This window comes from Podarcis filfolensis (genome assembly GCF_964270895.1).
Source record: "Podarcis filfolensis genome assembly, chromosome: 4".
Lineage (NCBI taxonomy): Eukaryota > Metazoa > Chordata > Lepidosauria > Squamata > Lacertidae > Podarcis > Podarcis filfolensis.
This window is the reverse complement of record NC_139607.1, coordinates 37,524,737-37,547,568: the sequence shown is the minus strand read 5'-3', so window position 1 is coordinate 37,547,568 and position 22,832 is coordinate 37,524,737. Positions and strand designations below refer to the sequence as shown.

The 22,832-nt window shown below is 40.3% G+C and overlaps 2 protein-coding genes across 6 annotated transcripts in view; both read right to left on the bottom strand.

The window, feature by feature from the left end:
* Positions 1-13,629, bottom strand: part of CLCN4 (chloride voltage-gated channel 4) — a 34,862-nt gene extending 21,233 nt beyond the window's left edge. For both annotated transcript variants that reach the window (XR_014547738.1, XM_083612128.1), the window contains exons 1-4: positions 13,506-13,629; positions 7,406-7,557; positions 6,270-6,369; positions 4,184-4,371 (exon numbers count right to left, since the gene is read on the bottom strand). Coding sequence is in view for 1 of the 2 variants with exons in the window: in XM_083612128.1 (XP_083468254.1) it covers positions 4,184-4,371; positions 6,270-6,369; positions 7,406-7,549 (432 nt within the window). In the remaining variant the exon portion in view is untranslated. The remainder of the gene's footprint in view (positions 1-4,183; positions 4,372-6,269; positions 6,370-7,405; positions 7,558-13,505) is intronic.
* A 3,030-nt stretch (positions 13,630-16,659) lies between these two features.
* Positions 16,660-22,832, bottom strand: part of WWC3 (WWC family member 3) — a 60,720-nt gene continuing 54,547 nt past the window's right edge. For all 4 annotated transcript variants that reach the window (XM_083612104.1, XM_083612106.1, XM_083612103.1 and 1 more), the window contains exons 22-24: positions 22,162-22,392; positions 21,263-21,390; positions 16,660-19,810 (exon numbers count right to left, since the gene is read on the bottom strand). In XM_083612104.1, the coding sequence (XP_083468230.1) occupies positions 19,744-19,810; positions 21,263-21,390; positions 22,162-22,392 (426 nt within the window). In that variant the 3' untranslated portion in view covers positions 16,660-19,743. The remainder of the gene's footprint in view (positions 19,811-21,262; positions 21,391-22,161; positions 22,393-22,832) is intronic.

Sequence of the window (22,832 nt, the reverse complement as noted above, 5' to 3'; positions counted from 1 at the left end):
TTTGCTTGCACATACGGTAGCTTAGGCAGTCTGTACTAAGCATTCCTTCTGATTTGTTTATGGGGTGGTTGTATGACAATGAGCATTCATTCCAATTTGCTTGTGGGGTGTTTATACATCTCCCTATTGATAATTCGTGCACCCCACACTTTTCAATGCAATTTCCCATCACTTTCCCAACTGCAAAAAGTCTGTTTGTTTTTTTCTAAGTATTTTCTGTGCTGGAGTGACACCTCGATTTGCAGTTGCACTTGTATCCCTCCAGCCACATAGCAACAGGCTGGAGATGCCCAGTGTTTCTCCAACAGTACAAATATCTGCTACTTGACTGCAGTTCTGCACACACTTAAGCAGAAGCCAGCACTGCAGAACTCAGGGAGACCTACATCGGGGTTAAGTTGTCGCAGAAATGGGCTATGTGTTATCTGTGCGGCACCCACAGTAAAGCAATTCATACAGAAAATGCAGCTGGGGGTAGGAAACACTAAACTCTTTATAAATACAGTACAGTGCATGGCAGCCACAACTATACTGCAAACCATATTTAAACAGATGCTAAACCACTGTGGGAGCTGGCGTGACATTTGGAAAATATTCATTAACTGCCCAAGAGAAAAATTGCTCAACACATGTAGAAAAGGGTCTGCCCCATAATCCCTAAAAAGGAAGGGTTATGCAGGACAAATGAACACAGACACAGGCAGTCAGGAGGGAAACTTGAATTGTCACCCATTCCCTCCCCACACAGTCAATAGTGTTTTGTTTTGTTTTGTTTTGTTTTGTTTTGTTTTTAGATAATGCATAGATGGAAGTAGATGGAAGTCTTACTGGCAAGAGGCGAAGGTTATGCTAAGAGCTACAGTTTAGTGGGAGAGCATTTGCCTTGAGGGCAGAAGCTCTCTGGTTCAATCGCTGCCCATACGGACTGGGAAAGACTCCCGGACACCGGCTGCCCTTCAGTATAGTACTTAGCAAAATGGACCGACCAACTTGATAGCTCAACTGGTTAGAGCATGGTGGCGATAATGCCAAGATTGCAGGTTTGATCCCCATATTGGACAGCTGCATATTTCTGAATTGCAATTCTGTAATTCTATTCTATGAATGTTCCCAGCTCAGGATATGGCAGTTTCCTGTGGTCCGTACACCGGATAAGGGAGGATTCAGCTAACAGCTCATCTAATAGCTGGGTCCTTAACCCCTTGTTAAATCACATGGAATCAATGTGAAGCTGCTTGTACATGACTAAGAATGGCATTTCACCATAGGATGGCTCCAAATGCTTTACTGCTGCAAAAGCTAAAAAGGGATTACCACTCAGCAGGCGTGGGTCCGCCCACACTCCCACTAGTCCCTTTGTCTTACCTATTTGCACAGAACAATTATTAATTGGGTGGCTCTTCTCACCAATTTTGACAGCTGGATTTGCTTATCCCCAGCTAAAGAAAATATTAATGGCATCTCTGTTTTGACACTTACTGAAGCCGTGAGTAATCCTTATTGCCACAGCTGAAGAGCATTTGTTTAAATTTCCCCATGAACGTCTTCCCATAGAGCTTTAAACAAGAGCCAGCTATGGCAATAATCATTATTCCTTTACAGGATGGGCTTTGTTTGCAAATCAAGGTCCATACCAGTGTGAATAGCCTTGGAGTTAAGAGAGGCTGCTCTTGAAAATTTGGTTCTCAAAATACTTGGAAGAGAACCTCTTTGTCCTCTTGATGTAGCTAAACTATTGCTGGGCTTGGTTCCTACCACTCCCACCCCTTAAATCACAGATATAAAAACTGAAAAGATATATTTTAGAGAAAGGCTAGGAAGGCTGCCTGTTTTCGACAAACCTAAATCTGGTGGAACTGGTTTGAGAATATGCATTCTCTGCTCTGGAAATGAATGTTTTGTGGCATGGAGACTGTGTGTACCCAGATCTCTCATGCTCAAAATGTTACATATGTCTTCAGCCTAAGTCCCACAGAGATAAAAGAAGACCTATGTTTCCACCCATGCTTTGAGACTCAGCTTTTCCCATAAGTATTTGAATGCCCCTAAGGTACTTTCATTTCCTTCCATCAGTCAAAATCAAACCATGGGATTTTACTTGGTTCATCCTTCCTCCAAGGAACTTACAGCAGAATTTTGGCCTCAACCCCGCAAGGTGTATGTTGAGAGGCAATGGCTTGACTTGGCCAGAAAGAAAACCATGCTTTAGGGTTACATCATGCATTACCTTTAGGGCTGTGTATTCCCAACCCCCTTCTCTGGTATGGCAGCGAGAAGACCTCAAGCTTCCACTTCCATTTTTAATTAACTGAATTTTGGTGTCCGTACCCTAAGTTTTGGTTAGCCTATGGTTTACTGAAACAATCAAAGACGACTCAGAGTTTTGGAAAAAAAAGCATTCAATTTCAGTTAGTAAAGAACAAAAGCAAAAGTTTACAATCTTCTCACAGCCAGTCCAGGCAAAGGAGAGGGGGTACACAAACCATTGTTTACTGTTGTCCTAACACAGCTGGTTTAGTTGCCCAATGGCTGAGCCCAATACTACACCGCCTCTTGTATTCAGTAACTACAGGACAGTTGACTTACAGGTGACATAGCTTTTGGCACCCATTCACCTCCCAAGGACAATTTTGATATGGAAACTGGCAAAAATTGGTCATGGACTGTCAAAGCAGTAGGCTGCACTGGACCAATGTTGCAAGCAAGAGTGGGGAACCTGCGTTTCTGGTCTGCAGCTCCTAGTATGACCACTGGCAGTTCAGCCTTCAGCTGATAGGAGAGTCTGACAACTTTTGGAGAGTCACATGTTTCCCATCCCTGCCTTAGTGTTTTGTGGGCTTACATGGGCGTAGCCAGGGTTTTCGTTAGGGGGCAGAACTGACTTGATTGGTTGGTTGGTTGGTTAGTTAAGTATTTCTATTGTTTTACTTGATCCCCTGCCCACCCCCACCCCCTGGCTACATCCATGTGGGCTTAGCGAGTACCGTTATGCAGAAGGAAAAACAGAAGGAACATGGGATACGGTAGCTGTCTGATTTGCTTCAATATTTTTATACAGCAGGCATCTGCTATAGTGGTGTTCTCCCTCTCTCTCTCTCTCTCTCTCTCTCTCACACACACACACACACACACACACACACACACTAATTAAGACAATTCTGACAGGTGTCAGAATTCATAACTGCAGAGTGACAAACAGCTCTGAAGCCACGAAAAGGCACGAAACCTCAGGGTAAAATGGTGTTGCAAAAATATCTATCTATATCCATGTCTTCAATCTGTCAAATTCCATTAGCTATGACAAACAGAATTCATCAGGAGCAGATAAGGAAGAGTCTGAAAATATTACATCCGAGACACTGCCCTTTAAGGATTGCCTACATAAAGCTAATAATTTTCCATTCTTAGTGCAAACGTTTCATAAAAGTGACAGGAGGATATAAAGTTTGTACAATAGCAATTAGAAAGGGAGGCAGCCATATTTCAGTGGTGGAGAGCACATGCTCTGCATTGCAAAGGGTTCCAAGGTCAATCCCTGGTGCTTTCAGGCAAGCTGGGAAAGCCTGCCATTCAAATCCCCGGAGAGTCTCTTTTGGTCAGCACAGGACATGCTAAGCCAAATGGACTAATGGACAAAGGCAGCTTTCTATGTCCCTGTGGTTCCGCCAAGCATTAGACATGTACATAAGTGAACGAGGAGAGTGATTCCAATAATGCTCTTAAACACCCTGTAACTCCATGAGAGCCAGCATCGTGCCATGGCTATAGTGCTGGAGTCCTGTATTAGGTAATTTAATTAGTCGAATTACAACTTTAAAACAATGTAGAATATGATTATGTTGGTTGCAGATGAAAGATGGCATCGTCTCAGCTGCTGTGCTTATGAGCAAAACTTTGCACATGTTCAAGTCATAGAAGCAGGTGCAGTGAGTGGCACACCCCCTCTCCTGTGAATTTCAGGTAATTTGCAGGCTCCATATTGTTTTGAACTAACTTGCCTTGGTCCTAATTAGATAAGACTTCAATGACAAAGCACACCTTCTTTCTCCTTCCGTCAGCAAACCAATAATCTCTCCAGGGCTCCTTTCAAGTTTAGCAGAACACATTTTAATGAGAGTTCCTTGCTAAAATATTAACTGTGCAGGGAAGAACAGTGAAAATTATATGAAAGGTGTAGACATACCTCGGACTGGTTAACTAGAAGTTCAGACCACTTTTGCCACTGCGGACATTTGTCTCTGTCCTCAAAAGAAGTTTCGTTAAATGTCCAGCAGCACTGCTCATGGCTGTACCAGAATGCGGATAAACAGACACCTTCTTTCAGATCTGTCATCCAGTCCACCGCCAAATCGATAACTCCAGCTAATGTGCCTGGCAAGGGGGGGCGGGGGGAACAGACATTAATACACGAAGTATATGTCTAAGGGAAAAACCCAGACATTTGAATGTACGAGAAATGAATGTGGTTCTCACAGAAAACCCATAAATATGAATCAATCCATAAACAGGTGGCATTCACAGTCAACTCTATGTTGAATCACCACCCTGTGGTGACCAAAATAAGAGTTTATCTCACTCTCCGACTGTATATGTAATTTATGACTCCCTATCCACAAAATTGTCTCAGGGCTGCGGGGCCATTTCAAGAACACGTGTCCTTAAAACGCACATTAGGGGGTTGAGAGAGACCTGGGAAAACAGAAGATAAAGGGAAGTTCTCTTTTACCTTCCTGTAGAGTTTACTGTGCAATGTTTCCTTTTAAATGCCATCTGCTTTTCTTGGCTCGGCACAGAGAATTTCTAAACAACAGGCTCCCCTAATCGCACACAAGCAAGCTCATTCGGCCAGACAAGAGTATGTTTGCAGCGCAAGTAAATATGTTCTCGTCTAGACTGCTCCATGTGCCAATAAAATCAATGGGGTCGAAACCGAGGTCAAAACTGGTGGTGGGGCTACTGTGCAGGTCTCATGCCAGGATCAGGCCACCAGATGAACAAGCAAGCATCTTGTGTGCTTATTAGTCTCAATACCCTGTCACTTAAAATAGGAAAACATTAAAAAAAAAGATTTAAGGGATGTCACTTACATTGTGAAGACCAGAAGGTATAATTTACCTACACTATACAACTAAAATGTACAATGGCTTTTTTATTTTATTTTTGCACACATCTGATCTGATAGCTTTTTCAAATTATATAGCACAACAGTGACATCCAGTGGTAGCTAAAGAATCATGCATTACTGGGACTGTGTTGCAATAGTTTTATACAGACCAATCCAAAAATTACGAAGCAGTAATTTGCCAAATATGTTCTCCAACACTTGGGTTCAGTTTGCTGGTGCACCCAAAGAGATCCAAAACTGTATAGGCTTTTCCGTTCACCATAACACTGAAAACAGTTAAAGGTCTGCACTCTTGGATCTGTACGGACACTGGTAATGAAGGGTAAACTTGTTTCATATGTACACCAAAGTTCTGTTCACATGCAAAAGCCCTTCCTGGGCAAACAATTTTAATTCAGGGATTTATTTATTTTTTTGCTTTTCTTTACACTTTTTCAGTCATCGCAGTACTATGAGAATATATGGCCTATTAACTGATAGTAAGCCAAAATACCAGTTAGTAACAGAGTTGCTAGTAAACTGGAAAATGCCTGAAAATAAAATAGCTATAAAATCACCTGGCTCAGGCGATTTTTTTAAAAACATACTTCTAATTCCTCCTCACCATTTATGGCTTCACCTAAAATGTTCCCAGCAATTAAGCCTGGTGATAGTTGAAATCTGTTTGTAAAATCTTATTTGGTCTACATTTGGAACAGAAATCCAAGTCTTTGGCATTTGAAAAATAAAAGCATAGATAAAGAGGATGAATATAATCCATTCAGGGAGCTACAAGTTTGATTCCACATTTCCAGTGATACAACTTCCCTTTTATTAATGCCTATTTTTGTAGCATAAATTTAGTCAAGGCCAAGAAATGGGCATATTAGTGTCAACAAAACAAGAGCTTATTAAAGCATTTCCATTCACAGGAATATTTTCACAGAGAGCGCCTATTTCTGGTTAATAAAAAAAAAATCTAGGTCAATGTTCAGCATGCAATTTTACACATATATCCCAAAGCATGAAGCATAGCTACATCTTCCCTTCGGCATGCTGAAATGTTAGGGATCGCACGCATAAACTCAATTTATGCAGATGCCCTCATAGGGAAGCTGAGAATGTCTACATTGGTCAACATAGCATAAGACTTTCTTGAAAATACCTGCCAGCAGTCCTATAAGAAGCATCACAACCCATCCCGACCAGGCATCTAGTAAACTTTTGATGAACTCCCATATTGACTCCTTGCTTTTGTTTGTAATCTGGAAGGGGGAAAATAGTGTTTAGTTGAAAGACATGCAATTTTTATATAGTACAGTTCTATATAACCAAGCAGCCCAACAGAAAAACAACATCATGTGTATGCTTTGTTCGCATAATATTTGCATTTGTTTACACTGCAAATTTGTATACAGGATTTGCATGGAATACAATTAAAGCAGAGTTTTGGTTCACATAAATGCATGAGAAGTTAGGATTCCTTGATGAAATTTGGACACTGATATTTGATAATCTGTCTTGCTGTAAGGCAAAAGATGCTTATTTTCTTCTAGGTCTTTCCCTTAACAGACAACCACATAATGCAGTACAGTGGTACCTCTGGATGCGAACGGGATCTGTTCCAGAGCCCCGTTTGCATCCTGAGAAGAATGCAACCCGATTCGCTGCTTCTGCACATGCACGTGACGTCATTTTGAGCGTCTGCACATGCACGAGCGGCGAAACCCGGAAGTAATGCATTCCGTTACTTCCAGGTTGCCGCGGAGCATAACCTGAAAACACTCAACTTGAAGTGACTTTAACCCGAGGTATGACTGTATACATTATTTTGAAAGAATAATTTAAGCATTGAGAAAGACAGGGATTGCCAACATGGTGCCTCCAGATGTTGCTGAACTCCAACCTCCATCAGTCCCAGCCAACATGGCTAATACTCAGGGATGATGGGTGGTGTATAAATAATGAAAATATCACCATCATCAGAGTTGTAGACCAGAAACATTCAGAGAGCACCATGTTGACAATCCCTGCATTAGTCTAAAGATTCATATTCCTCCAGAAGTGGATTTTGAAATGTGACTTGTCTTCGATGGCAAGTTCCTTCAACCTTTTCTCAAAGTATTACTTCAGTTATTTTGATTCCTTTATTTCATAACATTTTATACACGTGATTGTAATAAAATCTCAAAGTGGTTTATGAAAAGGTCAGACCTATCAATTTGGGTGTGTAGGGGTTAATAATCTACCACTTTAGCTATCTGAAATGCTCCCTGCTTTTGAAATATTTCCCCCCCTTACCTTTCTATGCCTGTCTGTGTCACGTGACTTCTCCCTCAACCAATCAATGGTATGAAAGTCTTCATATGTCCCAACATCGGGGAAAGGTTCATCCAAGAAATCCATCAAATTTCCAGACCCATTCATGTTTCCAGCATTAACCATATTAGTACCTGTAAGGAAAATAAAGGGACAAGTTCCATGGCTCAAAATTCCGAAATTTACTCCTCACGTACCTCTCCCTGTCATTCCCACCAACCCAGGCAAACAGAGAACATTATAGAATTGAAGAATAGGACTGATCAATACTAGAAAAATAACTTAAAATCTATTTCCTTTGTTACTCCTGACAATGACCAAGTCAATGATCCCAGGTGAGTCACTGGCACACAGTTAGTCTGATCCCAGTTTCTTGTCCAGAGCACAATTTGAAACTCCACCTTGAAGGATCACTCTCCCACTGTACAATAGATTTCAGTTTGTTAAAGACCTAATGAAAGGTGGGTACTGAGCAGACATACCCAACATAATATGAAGGATCCAAAGAATTATGCAACTAGTTCCACATGCTCAGGGGAGATCTGGAATTGTGTTTCTCGCAGAGCAGTTTCCTGTGGCACACAACAAAACCTCTTTTGTAATTGAGGGGGGAAATAGACATTTGTAGCATCACATACAGATGTGAAAAAGTGGGGTGGGGAATCTACTGAGCATGCCTAAAATAGCCCTCTGTATTCTGGCCTTAGCAATATCTTCTTTATAAGCATGTCTCTGCCCTTTGACAACTGATTATTCTGCAGTCCATAGTATCTTCAATCAGTTTCTCACTCCTACAAGTAACTTTGCACACAAGCATTTTACTCACATTAGCAGATGATTTGTGCACGTGCTCCCCCTTCTCTTCTGCACTCTCTAAAATCACAAGTTGCAGATTTCCATTTCATGGAAGGCAAACGGCAATCTCAATTGAATCTGTTGATTTGATCTTATACTACTTATCCAAGGAGAAAACCATGTCATCAATTGCTTGGCAAACTAGGCCATATATTGATTATTGGAACCGACTTACTGACTAGCATGGGAGACGTGTTTTGCTCACTGGCAAAAAAAAAAAAAAAAAAGAGCCCACAAGGGTGAATTCCAACAATGTCAATCTGTTCCAGAGGGTTGAAGGATCTACAAGGGCAGGAATGGGGCTGAAAGGAGACTTTTAAAGTATTTTATGTGTTTCATAGTATATTGGGCCAATCTGTAATGAGCATGTTCAAAAAGATGTTTTTATTATTATTCTTAAACAGCTCAGGACCTCAATATCTCAAAGACGGCCTCTGCCCATATGAACCAACCCAGACCCTGCAATCATCATCTGAGGCCCTTCTTTGTGTTCCAGAAGCCCAGAAGGGAGCAAAATGGGGACATGCCTTTTCTGAGGTGGCTCCCCAATTGTGGAACGCTCTCCCCAGGGAGGTTCGCCGGAATATTTTTGCCTGGTGCCTAAAGATCTATGGTCCTTTAAACTGGGGGGGTATTGTTTTTGTTTGTTACTATGTTGTATTTTTGTGTTGTAAACCACCCTGTGATCCTCGGGAAGTAGAGAAATTTAATTTTTAAAAAAATATTCTTAGGGATTATTCAGATTTCACCTTTTTGTGAACAATGACAATGGCCATACCTAGAAGTGATTGTAAGGACTGCTGTTGGTGCTGGTGGGCTCTTGATACCCTCATGCAACCCAATTATTTATAATAATAATTTATTATTTATACCCCATCTGGCTGGGTTTCTACAACATCTAAAAATCTATTTCTAAGTTCGTTATTTGGTTGTTGTTTGGTTGACACTGAAATTGAGTACACCCCCAGGCACCTTCTAGCACCTTCTAGCACCTTCTGTGTGGCTAGACTGGACACTTCGTTTCATTTGAGCTCATTATTGCCACTGTTTTCAAAACTAAAGAACCTGTTCATCAGTCTTTACCCGATAAGAAGAATTTGGCTGAAAGAATGAATGTATTTTAGGATTTGGTGCCCTGCAGATGCATTCAACTATACCTCACAGCAGGCCCAGCCACCATAGCTACGCAGGCTGGGGATGATGGGATGGGAGCTGTGGTCTAAAATATATGGAGGGCACCAGTTCTACAAAAGGCTGTGCTAGAGTTTCGAAGAAATCCTGCATATCCAGTCTGGCTGAGCTAGTAGCAACCGAAAAGTTGGTAAGGTTTCAAAGCTATCAGCTTATAAGCTTCCTGCAACAGTGACGGCCTAGGAACTCAACACCATGCTCACACCCAACTTTCTCAAACTGCAGCTGCAGACACATTCCACACACCCTGGTCAGGAAACCCAAAGATTTCCATTAGCCCGATACCCAATTGTGTTGTAGAACAGGCTTAGAATGAGTTTGAAGTTGTTCTTTACTACTAGCTATCCAAGGATGCCATTTTGGATCAGCTGGAAAAGGGGAGCAAGATCCAGCAAATCCAGTAATTCAGAAGGAAATATCGAAAGGTAAAAATAATACATTCTAAGAACATCTTTAAGCCCTAAGATGTCCACCCAGTTGTGAAAAAAGGCAGCTGTGAAAAAAGGCAAACTGAACGGAACGGAAATAAAACTACCGGTATCATAGCAATATTATACAAATGGACGGTAAGACTACATTTGGAATACAGTGGACAGTTGTGGCCACCTCACTTCAAAAAGGATATTGTAGAGCTGGGCAAGTTTCAGAAAATAACAACCAAAGTGATCAAAAAGCTGGAGCAAATCCACTTTGAAGATAGGTTAAAACATTCAAGGCTTTTTAGTTTAGAAAAAAAGTAGAGTGAGGGAGGACACAATAGAGGTTGATAAAACTATGTCTGCTGTAGAGAAAGTGGACAGGGATATCTTTTTTTCAGTCTCTCATAATACTAGAACCTGGGGACATCCAAGGTGACAGTGAATGTTAGAAGGCTCCGGCCTGCCAACAGGATTTATTTGCACAGCAGTTAAAACCATGGAGTTTTCTCCCACAAAATGTAGTGATGGCCTCTAGCTTGGATGGTTTTAAAAGACGATTAGACAAATTCATGGAGGATATAGCTACTAATCATGATATCTATGTTCTACCTCCACAGTTGAAGGCAACATGCCAGTCAGTGCGGAAGATCTCCTGCTGCACTGAGAATCTGCTTGTGGAGTCCCCACAGGTATCTGGTTAGCCTATCAGAACAGGGTTAGGTACCGGTAAGTCTTTGGTGTGATCCAGCCAGGCTCTTCTTATGTTGGGAAAAAATGGCATTCTAGGAAGATAGGAAATTGCCTTATATCAGACCATCTCCATTTTGTACACACTGTCAGTTGCCTCCAGAATTTCCCTACATGCATATGCTGGGGATTGAACCGAAGCCTTCTGCATGCAAGACATGTATTCTACCCTTTCTCATACTTCTCCTTTCTTCTAGCGCTTCTGAAGAAGCCCGACCTTAAAAAATATAGAGAGAACTGTTTTCTTATCAAACTTGGTTATGTTTTACAGAACGATCCTATGTGGGATCGTGGCGGAGCAGAGGAGCAGATCCATTGCCACATCCTAGAGCGGTCATGTGGTTGTCCAAGGACACCCTTCTATTTGAGAATCCTCCAGTCCATTTTAGTTCAGACCCCACACCTTTTACACCCGAGGAGCCCAACCCATAAATACAAGTTAAAATCAAAAACACTAAAAGCACAGAAAAAGTGTGTGTGAGGGTCACCTCAGGAGGCCAAAGGCATGTCTAAAAAACGAAGGCCTGCAGAAACATGAAGGTGCTCTAATATTAAGAGTAGCAGAGGGGGCTTTCTTGATACTTCTATCATCCTCATAAGTGCAAGGAATGACACCCTGAGAGAGGGCTTCTCCTATGGAACGCCAACCCCAGAGAGGTGCATCTAACACCATCATTCATTTTCTGTCATATGCTGAAGAAGCATCTGGTTATCCTGGCCTTTGACAGTTAAGAGGTAGTTTTATGGGATGCACATCATCTGGTTTATTACTTTTACCTATTATGTACTGCTTCTGTTTGGAATTCTTTTACTTGATTAAAAAAATAATAATTGTATAAACAGTTTCCCCTGTTGTTTTTAATTGTGTGGTTTTATTGTTGCAACCCACACTTATTCTCACACCTTATGGTGAAGGGCAGGAAAGAAATCTTAGAAATAAATAAGAAAAGATATTTGCTTGCCAACAGAGGTCTGATAAATGGCCCTCTCTCAGAACACTGAGAGAATGTCCTTTCTCATGTCCCAACTGAACATGAGAATGTCCTTTCTCATGTCCCCACTGAACATGAGAATGTCCTTTTTCATGTCCCAACTGAACTTGCCTCAGATGTTGGCAGGAAAATTAGCATTGTTTCTGTTGTGCTTTACAAGCATTTATTTAAAACACTTCTGCACTTCTTAACATTATTGAATTTCGAAGAAGTGTACAAAGATAAAATCAAAGGCTAACAAAGAAGGATAGAACAATAGAATTCAATTTCTTCCTTCTCCACAGTGAACTGACCAAATATACAACCCATCATCAGTGATCAAGGAATGCAAGGCGCTTTATTTGCTATGAATGTGGGAAGACAACTAAGCTAGGTAATAATACACGGTTGAAATAATTCCAGGAGTAGGCTGGTACAGAGCAGAAGGGCCTGTTGTGTATACACTACCCAAGTGGCAATACTTTTTAACAGAGGATTTGGAAGGAGTATGGAATGGATGTGGTTATAAGAAGGATCTGTTTCTGCTGTCTAGGCCCAGGCCAGTGTAAGATCTCCTTTTCAGTGTTAAGGAACAAGAAGTGGGTTCTCACTTTTCTGTCAGGGCATTCGGGGTCCAGATGACAGCAATTTGGTTACTGGACAACGAAAATGGATTCTATGCGCCCTAACTGTGGCCAAGAGACAGGTACTGATGAACTGGAAGAATAAAGATTTGGTTCTGTTTAATCAATGGATCAACAACATGACCACAGTTGCAACATATGAATGGATTGCCGATAGACACAGACTTTGTTTGGATAAACATATTGACATTAAGAATGAGTTTTTATAGCATTTAGTGGGTTATTAATAATCATATGTATCAGGACAAAAATAGTACTTAGAATAATTATTAATATTAACAAATGACAGCAATTAGGGTATTTGCTAGTGACACAGTACAACATGTGAGGATATTAAATTCCCAAGAGAAGAATTAGCGTGGAAACTCTTCAGTGATAAAAAGCATGCAACACCAAAGAACTGCTTGCATTTTAACCATGAGTCATCCTTTTTTGTTCAGGCAGAGACATATTTCACCATGTCCTGACAGAAACTGAAAACTGTTCCAGTGTTCCATTCTTATACTGCTCTTTTATATTTGACCCTGTCCAACAACTGCCATCACTCTAGTTAATCCATTTCCAAACATCCCCAAATACCTTACTAATATAAAAGGCATAACTCTCACATAAATGGAAAATGCAAGCCAATTAATGTAGCTACAGGGGAACTGAAAAGAAAAGAGAAATTATCTTTCTATATCTCCCTTTCCAGTGTGACAAGGAAGTCATTCAGCTGTAGCAGATAAGCACACCCACCCACTCCCAAAGCATTTCTGTGCATGGCTTAATACTGGGTGTTAATTCCCCACAAACAAAAATAACTAGAATTCACAAACAGAATGAAAATTACGCTAGAAATATGATGAATAACACTTCCCTTAAAAGCACGGGAAAAATTACACTATAATGCAAATACTGACATCAATATGCTGTAAAGGCTGCATAGCTGCGTTGGCAATACAATCGCTCCTCTCCCGCCACCCTAATGAAATTGTACCTTGCACATTTTTAAAAAATAAAAATCTGTTAAAACACTGACAACGGATTGCCTCATTCAGCTTAAAAAACGCCCCATCTGACAACACAGCTCCTGAACTCTCCAGCCGGAAGATCTGGGGAACAAGCAAAACAGCCTTTGCACCTGCCAGCACAGACCGTGCCATGTTTTTATTTACAAAAACAGGAAACCTGCTCGACAGAGGTTGATTCCAAAACAAAGCCAGAAGGGCAAAAGCCCAGTAAGTCGTGTTAATGGACGGTGTTCTCCTCTTACCTGCAATGCAACATCGTTTAGTTCAACCCCCAAATTCCAGACACCATCCTTTCTTTCCTGCTATGGCTGCAAAGGCAGTGATGTCATATGGAGGAAGCCGTAGCAGTCACGTGACTGCGTGCTCTCTCTATTGGAGAGCTGATTGAGAGACAGGCAGCAGCCGGCGTCCAATCCTTCAGGATTAAAATCAGCCTGTTGAGAAATTTGCTTCCACCTTCGCAGCTGACACTGCAATTACTTGTGGATTCTTTTTATTTTTTTTATTTTGCAGCTATGCTATTAGATGACTATTTCATGCACAGTCTTGTTATGTTCTTATTTTTTTGGGGTGTGTGTATATATATATATATATATATATATGGGGAATGTCGTTGAATTTTTTTATTCTTTTTGAATTAATATTCTGTTTTCACTGGACAATCTGATACAATCCTAAATAAATTCCACATTTCAATTAATGCAGTTTCTTTTAGTACTTGTGTGTAATACACACACACACACACATACACTCTAATGCAGTTTCTTTTAGTACTTGTGTATTATATAATAATACACAAGTACTAAAAGAAACTGCATTAGTTGAAGGATTTCTATATTGTATCGCATTCATTTCCTCCTTTTCCCTCAGTGTGCACACAAACACCATACCAGGCTAATATTTTGGAGGCATAGTCTGGGTATGCCTCCCAAGGCCCCTCCCCTTAAATCGAAATTTCCACTCTGAGGAAAGTCTGAAAGGGATTGCAGGCATGCTTGTTTGCAGGGCCAATGGGGTGGGGGTGGAAGGGGCAGGCAGGAGGGCCACTTGGCCTGGGCATCAAGCTCAAAGGTGTCTCAAATTCAGACGCGCTAATGTTTGGGCACTTGAGCAATTTACGTGCTTCAAACCAAAATGTAGCATGCGTGCTCAGAGCTGCAAATTTAAGGAGGAAAGAGCTGTGATTAAGTAAAAGGATCTTTCATTTTGCTTAACAGGTAATGATTTTGTCATATTAAAGAGTCGATGTTCATAAATATTAATGAATGAGGGGCTGCCCCCTAGGCTGGCCCACCTACGTCCCCCACCAACCCCCCACTCCTTTTACACCTTGCCAAACCCTCATCCCCTCTCCCTCATTTCTTTTATGCCTCCCCAACCCCCCCCTCCCCTTAACTTTGTCAAACCATACCTTACAGCCCTCTGAAACCTCACACCCTTCCCTCAGGCCTTGCTAAAACCACAGGAGCCAACTCCTAGGGGCCAATGGGTCTTCGGCCCCACCAATAAAATATCTGAGGGGGTCAGCCCCCACCCCAAGTTGATGGGCATTGTCATTCAAATGGTGTGTATGTGCTGCATCACATGATTATGAGGGGTAAGGCTTACTTGCTCCCCCAGTATTTTATTCAAGTTGGCACCCCTGGCCCAAACTATGCCCCACTCCGCTTATAACTTGCGGTTCCCTTCCCCTTACAGTTTGCAAACCCTGCTTTGCTTCCACTTACCTGCTTGCCCAAACCCGTAAGCTGATAGAAGTCAGGACAGACCGTTGCACCTTTCCAGCAGCCATCCCGCACTGCTGACATTTCTTTCTTCCTTGGCCTCTGACACTGCTGAGGCCCAATCAGTGGGGTCTGTGCCAGATGAGCAGTGGCAACACAGCAGGATGGTTGCTGGGGAGCTGCCCTGGCCTGTCTATTCTTCTGCGGCTCACCTGGGCTGTACTCCATCTGCGCTGGTCTTCTGGGCCACTTTCTCACTCATCTGCCTGCTTTGTTATCATGCTACTTTGCATGGATGCCTAATGGCAGCAAAACATCCTTACAATTTTATTATATAGTTAGAAATGTATCGGTTCTCCTAGCAGATGATTAGACCATGGTGAATATGTCCCCTCAGATCAACAGATTATGCAAACCAACCTCTCATCCTTTATTTTGTGCCTTAGTATGTTTTCAAGTTTCCATCTTAATTACTCGGAACTATTTGCACCAATGCTTACATATTTATTTCCAAGTTTGGCATTCAATAAATGGAATCAGGGGTGAAAACTCCTAGGGGCTGAAACCTTTTTGGCCCCCTCAATGTTCACCCATGCTGTACGTGATGTTATGATGTTGTATGCAACGCCCAGATACAATGCTGCCACGCATGACATCCAGGCATCATGCAGCCATGTGAGCCAGGAACACAGTGGCTTCTTCTCCTTCCGTGAAGAGGAAGGAGGCGGCAGAGGAGGCACCAGCCATGAAAGCCCAGCTGCCATGCAACGCCCGGGTGACGCATCTGGACATCAGAGTGACGCCTGGATGTGGTATCAGCCCCCCATCTCTTTCCCAGATTGGCGCACCTGAATGGAACAAAGTCTGAGTTAGGATGCAATCTTAGTAAGATAAAATGGGATGCCACTGAATGTATCACTCATGATTCACACATTTAAAGTGTATTCTGTTTGCACAGAGGGAGGTGAGAGAGTAAGAGTTTGCAATGATCTTATTGAAGTCCTACTTCAGTTTGGTTATTACATCCATCATGTTACCATTTATTGTTGTTCTAGGTTGCAGTGAGTGAAGAGGAACAACAGAACTTTCAGAACTAATTTCTGGACAAGTTAAATATAGAGTCAATGTGAGTGCATCAACTTCCACTCTTACAACCATGACATGTAAAACTGAGCAGAGTGTAGTGCAACAAATCTGTGCTGTAGTTTCGTTTCAAGGTTGTGTAACACAGAATGGAACTGATGGTAATAGCAGTGTGAGCCATTTGCTTTAAACATGGTAAATTCTTCAGCCGCCATCCATCATAAAACAAAGTATTCCCAATCTTTCCTGCGTGGTGGTGGGGACAGGAACAAAATGAAGATTCGACAAAATTCTATTCTGGAATTCACTACACTGATTCTAGCATTGTTTCTGCAAAAGTGCCAATGTATATGACATTTAGAGGATAGCACAAGCAATACTCCAGACTCCCATTTCTCATACGAGAGACTGAACAAGTCATCCTACAGAAGACAATACATATTGAAAACCATGATGGGCCACTGATCTGCAAGGAAAAGTCAGCTGGGTGTCACATGATGGGTAGGCGGAGCCAGAGCAGGTTTTTAAATTCTTGTTTTAATGATGGTTTAACAATGACCTGTAAAAAATAGATACACAGAGCACTGTGTTTATGGCAAGTTTTTTAAAAATTTATTTTTCAGAATACTTTTCAAATACAAATGACACAATCCATTCAGAAAGTATGACAAACACAAGAAATGAATACTGGAGAGGATATTATGCTTTAACACACTGTAGCAGTATTCATTTTGACAGTCAGAATCTTATCTTCCCTAAAATCTCTGGGCATACTGCACAGCTACCACCACTACAACCCAGCAATATACCTTATCAGGGAACCTCCAAAACGTTTTCTATTTCACATACAGTGCCTTCCATTTACTCCACATAGGCTTAACGTACGCAAACAAAATACAGTAATTTGTCATAATAGATGGCAACAAATTTACACTGCCTGCTCTTTGTCACAAACAAGGAGTATACATCACAGGTGATAGAACACGGTCTTCGTTTGCAGTGTTTATTTGTCTTCACACTGGGGGTAAAATGGGAACGCCTTCTTTGTCTACTGCATTTTCAAGTGCATTGGGAGCTGCTGAATTGTAACCCAAATTAATTACATGTCAGTTTGTAATATGATGGAACAACTCAAGACCACCTCCTGGTTAAGTGCTGGGAAATACTTAATTCTTCCTAACTACTGAACTAGAGCCGTGATTTTTCCCCCTTTAGGGCTTCTACCCTGGTTACAAACCATTATTCTTGTTCCTTTGGAATTTTGAGCTCATGTTTTCCAGACAAGAGACCCTTTTCCATCTACCAACATACCAAGCAGAGATTCTACAAAGCAACCCGTAATGGTAATGCCAAGCGTTTCTCATTTCCAACTGAAAAGCTTGAAGCATCCATCAAAATATGATCATACAAAATTAACAGATGGAGGCTGCAATCCTTTGTACACTTACCTGGGAGTCAGTCCCACTGTACTCAATGAGTCTTACATCTGAGTCGACATACACAAGATTACACTGTTAATCTTTAATCCAGATTTAATGATTTGCACTACATATGGTTTAAAATCTCTCTCAAAACACAAGACTATGTAAAACAATTTAATGGTTAGGTTCTCGTGAGATTAACACAATGCTTGAGTTCCAAGCTGACTCGTTTTTAGCTTAACAACTTTCTTTGGTATCAGGCTTCCCTAAGGCAATGTTTGATTTTTAACTAACACCAAAGTTTGACTTGACAGTGTCCCATATAAAAATGGTGTTCATTTCTTGAAGTCCCCAAAATATAGGCTCCCATTTTGTGGGACATAATTCTTTGGGTAACTGAAGTTGAATACAATAGCATAATAAAGTCATTTTCATACATTTGCAAGACACAAGAAGTGGCACTCTCGGGAATTTAAGGTGACAGTCCATTGTTAACAAAAACTACAAGTTCTCCTAAAGCCCAAGTGACCGTCTTCAAAGCTACAGAACACAAATGAAAAAAATAATGTTTAACAGGGCAACAAACTGCTTTAGCAGATCTTACAAATTCAGGAGAACAATCTCAGTTTGATGCAAAAGCTTATGCCATTCAACCACTTTAGCAATGGGATAAGAAAAATGTATTAAACTGTACATGTAATATGAGGTCAGAAGAGATTGCTAGTGCTATGGAGGTTAGGAATGCAACTGAAAATGGTTTTACTCAACAATTTGAATAATTAAAGTGGAGGAGGGAATAGAAATGAACAAAAACAAAGAAAACAAAGAATTAGCACAGATTTGAAATCACACCACAAAATGTACTATCTGGACAGTAGCTTTTTTTGAGGAATATTTCTAATATAGCAGGACAATGCCACATAGTTGAATTTTGCATAGCAGCTCATGTGGAAACCTGAAGAATCGCTGGTGAAGTCTGCAGCATTCATGGAAAGTGATGGGTGAAAAGAGGTAATGTCTGCTAATAGTTCAGAAACTAAAGAAGTTCCAGGCATGTACACAATTAGGCTTTTTTACTACAAAAGTAGACAAAGCCTTGAGTGAACCATAGGCAAAACTCACATCACTGTTATGATGCTTCCGCAAACATAAGCTGGTATTTGATCAGGTAATCCACGGCACCTCCTCTGTATGTGGCATTAAAAGCAGTATGGTGTTAAGTTTTTTTGAGTCACACTTTAAGGTATCGTTATAATTAAAGAAAATAAAGTTGTGAATGTAAGATTTATGAGGAAATATAACAAATTGGTAAGTCCCATGATAGCTGGGATAGTTTCCTAAATGAGGTCCTAACCACTTTCTGGAACAGTCAAATAGTAGAAGTGTCCAAATCCTACACTGCTGATTAATATGGAAAACTCACAAGTGCCTTTCCTAAAACAATAGCTAGAGAGACCTGTCACCTTCTTCCTTCCCTCGTTAAACAGAAAAACTAGTTAAAATTATAAGAGACATACTTGACACAACTGAAATGAGAACAATCTAGTAGTGCACAGTAAGAACATGCAGTTTCACCTAGCAATGTTTAATGGCATTTTAACTGAATCTCTTTTTAAAAAGAAAAAAGAAAACATCGCAGGTGATATTTTGATATCAAAACAGTGCCAGAAAAAAACATGATACATTATAAGATGCAGACAGTAAAGCTGATTAAAAAGTGACAAATTTAGAACATAGTATTTTCATTTCAGCTATCAGAAACAAAACCAGCTCAATGGTTCCATTCTACTGTATGACAAATACTGAGTAACAAAATTTCTGTTTTTTAAAAAATACATATTAAAGTAAATATTTTCCTTCAAGGAAAATGAGTTACTATAAATAAATTACAATACAGTGAATTTGCCTGAACTCACGTTGTTTCTGTCTTCCAGCCTTTTAAGTCAAATAAAACAGCATAAAACAGTACATAACTCTAACAGGATAGTTGATTTTTTTTTTTTAATATAAAATAAGTTGTCTTCCGAGATGTCAATTTCACAACAAGGAAAAACCAAGCCTTGCTGCAGTCACTATTATAATATATATAGATGTATATATTTATATATGTTTTTGTTTACTTTATTATTATTTTTTTACAAAATGTGTATATTAATAGTCTTTGCACAACGATTTTAAAAAATAAACTTAACTAGTTTAATAACTTCATTTTAAACAGGCAGATAAATACTTCATGTTTACAAAGCAACATGTTAAACATCATCAGCCGGCAGAGGAGGTATGTTGATCCTTGGCCTTGTGAAGAATGCTATTTTCTCCCTGCAATTGGTAAGGGAAAATATTACACAGATATTTAAGCATCTACTTTTGCTGCTTGTGAGTTCCATATTAGAGCAGATTTAAGCACCACTTTTAAAACTGGGCATTTCAAGAAACTAAAGCAAAGTAGTATAACAAATAACACCCAAGTTCAAATTGTTTAACTGAATACTTCTGAACTACAAATCCTTTTGGCAGTTTACGTTTTGTGCTGCTAAAATGACAACTAAATATTTCCACACTTGTTCATCCTTCCACAGCACCTCCATGAGAGTAATATTTTTAATTTTGATCTACGTTCTCATGTGAAAGGAAACTTTAATATACTTCCATAAATGTAATAAATCAACTGTTTATTTCAGCATGTACATTTTAGTCACCTGTAACATGTTTATTATACATGAATGAAAAGGCAAAGCTACAACTGAAAAATGGCTAAATCTGTAAATGTGACTTCAGTGTTTAAGAGCGGCCGCATCCCAAATGTTCCACGTATTTTTAATTCTTCCAAGTGCTAGCTCTCAGGATCTCTGTATTAAGGGGACCTATCATAAATTGTCTTAGGTCTACTTCTCACTGAGATGGTAAACCTGTGTCTGGGCTAGATCACTTCAGACTGAAAGTCACTACGAAACAAAAATCTCCACATATGAAGCTGGCATGTTAGGAAGAAGACAAGGCTACGCAATAAGTTGTATACTGCCTTCTCAGGGAGCTAACTCATTCTGTCAGTACCAGGATTTACAACTGCACAACGTAACTCCCCCCCCCCCCGGCTGTGCGACCCCGCAAATATGCTCTAGAGGGTTGGGGGAACCCCAAGAACAGGTTTAGGGGCACATAGAGTGGGGCAGGAGGGGGTAAAAGTTCCATTGTGTAAGTGTAGATCTTTGTGCTGTCGGAACACATTAGTTGGCTACCACCCTCAATTCTATTGAGTCCACCTGAAGTTGGAAGTTGTACAGCCCAGACACAGGTTGATCACCGTAATGAGAACTAGGCCTTAATCTGGAGATCCTGCCGATTCTCTGCTTTTATTTGTTAAATATTTAGACCTCACTTTTTCATTTAAACCCCCATCCCCTATACATACTTGATCACCTTCTGGAGACACAGTTCCATGATTCAAAAATATTTTTTGAATATTTTGAATGTACAAAATGCTAAAGAAAACATCCACTTTTAAAGTGTCTGGCTCTAACACACTAAAACTACTTCTATATATTACTGTTATTCTATATATTACTGTTATCCAGAATGCAAGGCAGATATTAGATTTAGTAATCCCACTTGAAATCAAACTGTAGAAATGTTCAGGAATAAGCAGCGCATAGAGAAGAAACAAACACATAACAACTTGACTGAACATTTCAAAGGAATCTGACATCCAGTACATTGGAATACATTTGAAAGGAGTGGGGTAAAACCATATTTAGTTTACACTTTACTTACCGGAAGGTCTGAACCTGAATAGGCTCCTTCTGGTTTTGACCACGTAGTTGGTAAACTTCTTTGGATGCCTTTTTAAGCAATTTTTCTGCTGCTTGTTGTTGACGATGTTCAAATTTGGTCTGCCTTGTCTAAAGAGGATGTATATGAAATCAAAAATAAGTTGTAAGAGGAACACTGGGCTTAGGATAAAAGCTCAGTCTTTTTCCTTGGACTGAAGGAAACCTCATTTGGATGACATCTCCCACTTTCTTCAAAGGCAGGGCTAAACATGCTACCTAGTAAGTCTTTATGTTGAGAAACTCCCCTAACTTCTACACCACCTGCGTGTGAGGAGAAAAATCCTTCCTTGTACATAACAGGAATATACATTTTAAAATTGTTGTTGTTGTTGTTACATCTTACCCATTCTTCTTTAAAAAGTCCCAGAGCAGGTTACAATAATATAATAATACAATAATACTATATTAAGTTAAAATGATTTTTAAATCAGTAGAGTGGATTCTAAATATATATACCTCAGGTGTCAATGGCCACTGTAGAGAAGTGTGTATTCAGCATATAGCAGAAGCTATACCATTATGAGATAGGGAGGGAATTCCATAATTTAGGAGCTACTACTGAGAAAGCCATCTCCCAGGCTGATATTCCCTACACTTCTGAGGGTGGCAGAACTACCAAGGCTACTCTTCCATCAGTAGAAGAGCCTCCCCGCAAACTATCTGTCCCAGGCAGAGTAAGATAACCAACCATTACAGTTTGCTCTGTAACAATTTCACTAGGGCAAAGATCACAATTTTTAAAATGTTTAAAAATTGTGACGCTCAGTTCCTTATATTGGAGCTTTCTGCATAACATAACACACTTGAATGCAATAATCTGCAGGCCCCAATGTGCCATACCTGCCTCTCCGCTTCCTTCAGCAAGTTTCGAAATCGTTCATCCCGAAGCACCCAATGAGGCAGATCAGTCTGACCTCTAAGCTGGGCATCCTCCAGGCGCTGCCGCAACTCTCTCAAGATAGATAATTCGTCGTTCAACTGCCTCTGCCTTGTTCTGGATGCCTGGAGATCCAGCTCCAGGTCTAGTGACGTCCTCTCCATAAGGTCAGCCAAAGATGATCTACAGGATTGCTGAGATATTAAAACAAAAATGTGAAAATAAAGTCTCCAATGCAAGCAAGCCTGGACCTCTCCTCCAACCGCAAGGTATTGTGTATTCTCCTGAAATAAACCAAAATATTAGGAAGCAATTTGGGCCAGTTTAATTGACACAGACATTGGCCTAACGGGATGACTTCAAACCATGGTTTGAATTTGTGTGGGCTAGCATACATCCTTTTGAAGGAGAAATTCCATCTTCTAGTGGTCCACTTTAATCATATTTTGGAGTTATGTCAGCACTGACAGGAACACAGCTATAGCTAACCTCCTATCCAACGTTATTCAAAACTATGGTTTGAGTTATGTTTACAAACTATGTTTTTACGAGATTAATCCTGGTTATCTTTCACTATAATAGTATTGAAGTCAAACGTAATACTAAGCCATTGTTAAAGCAAATTATGTGATGG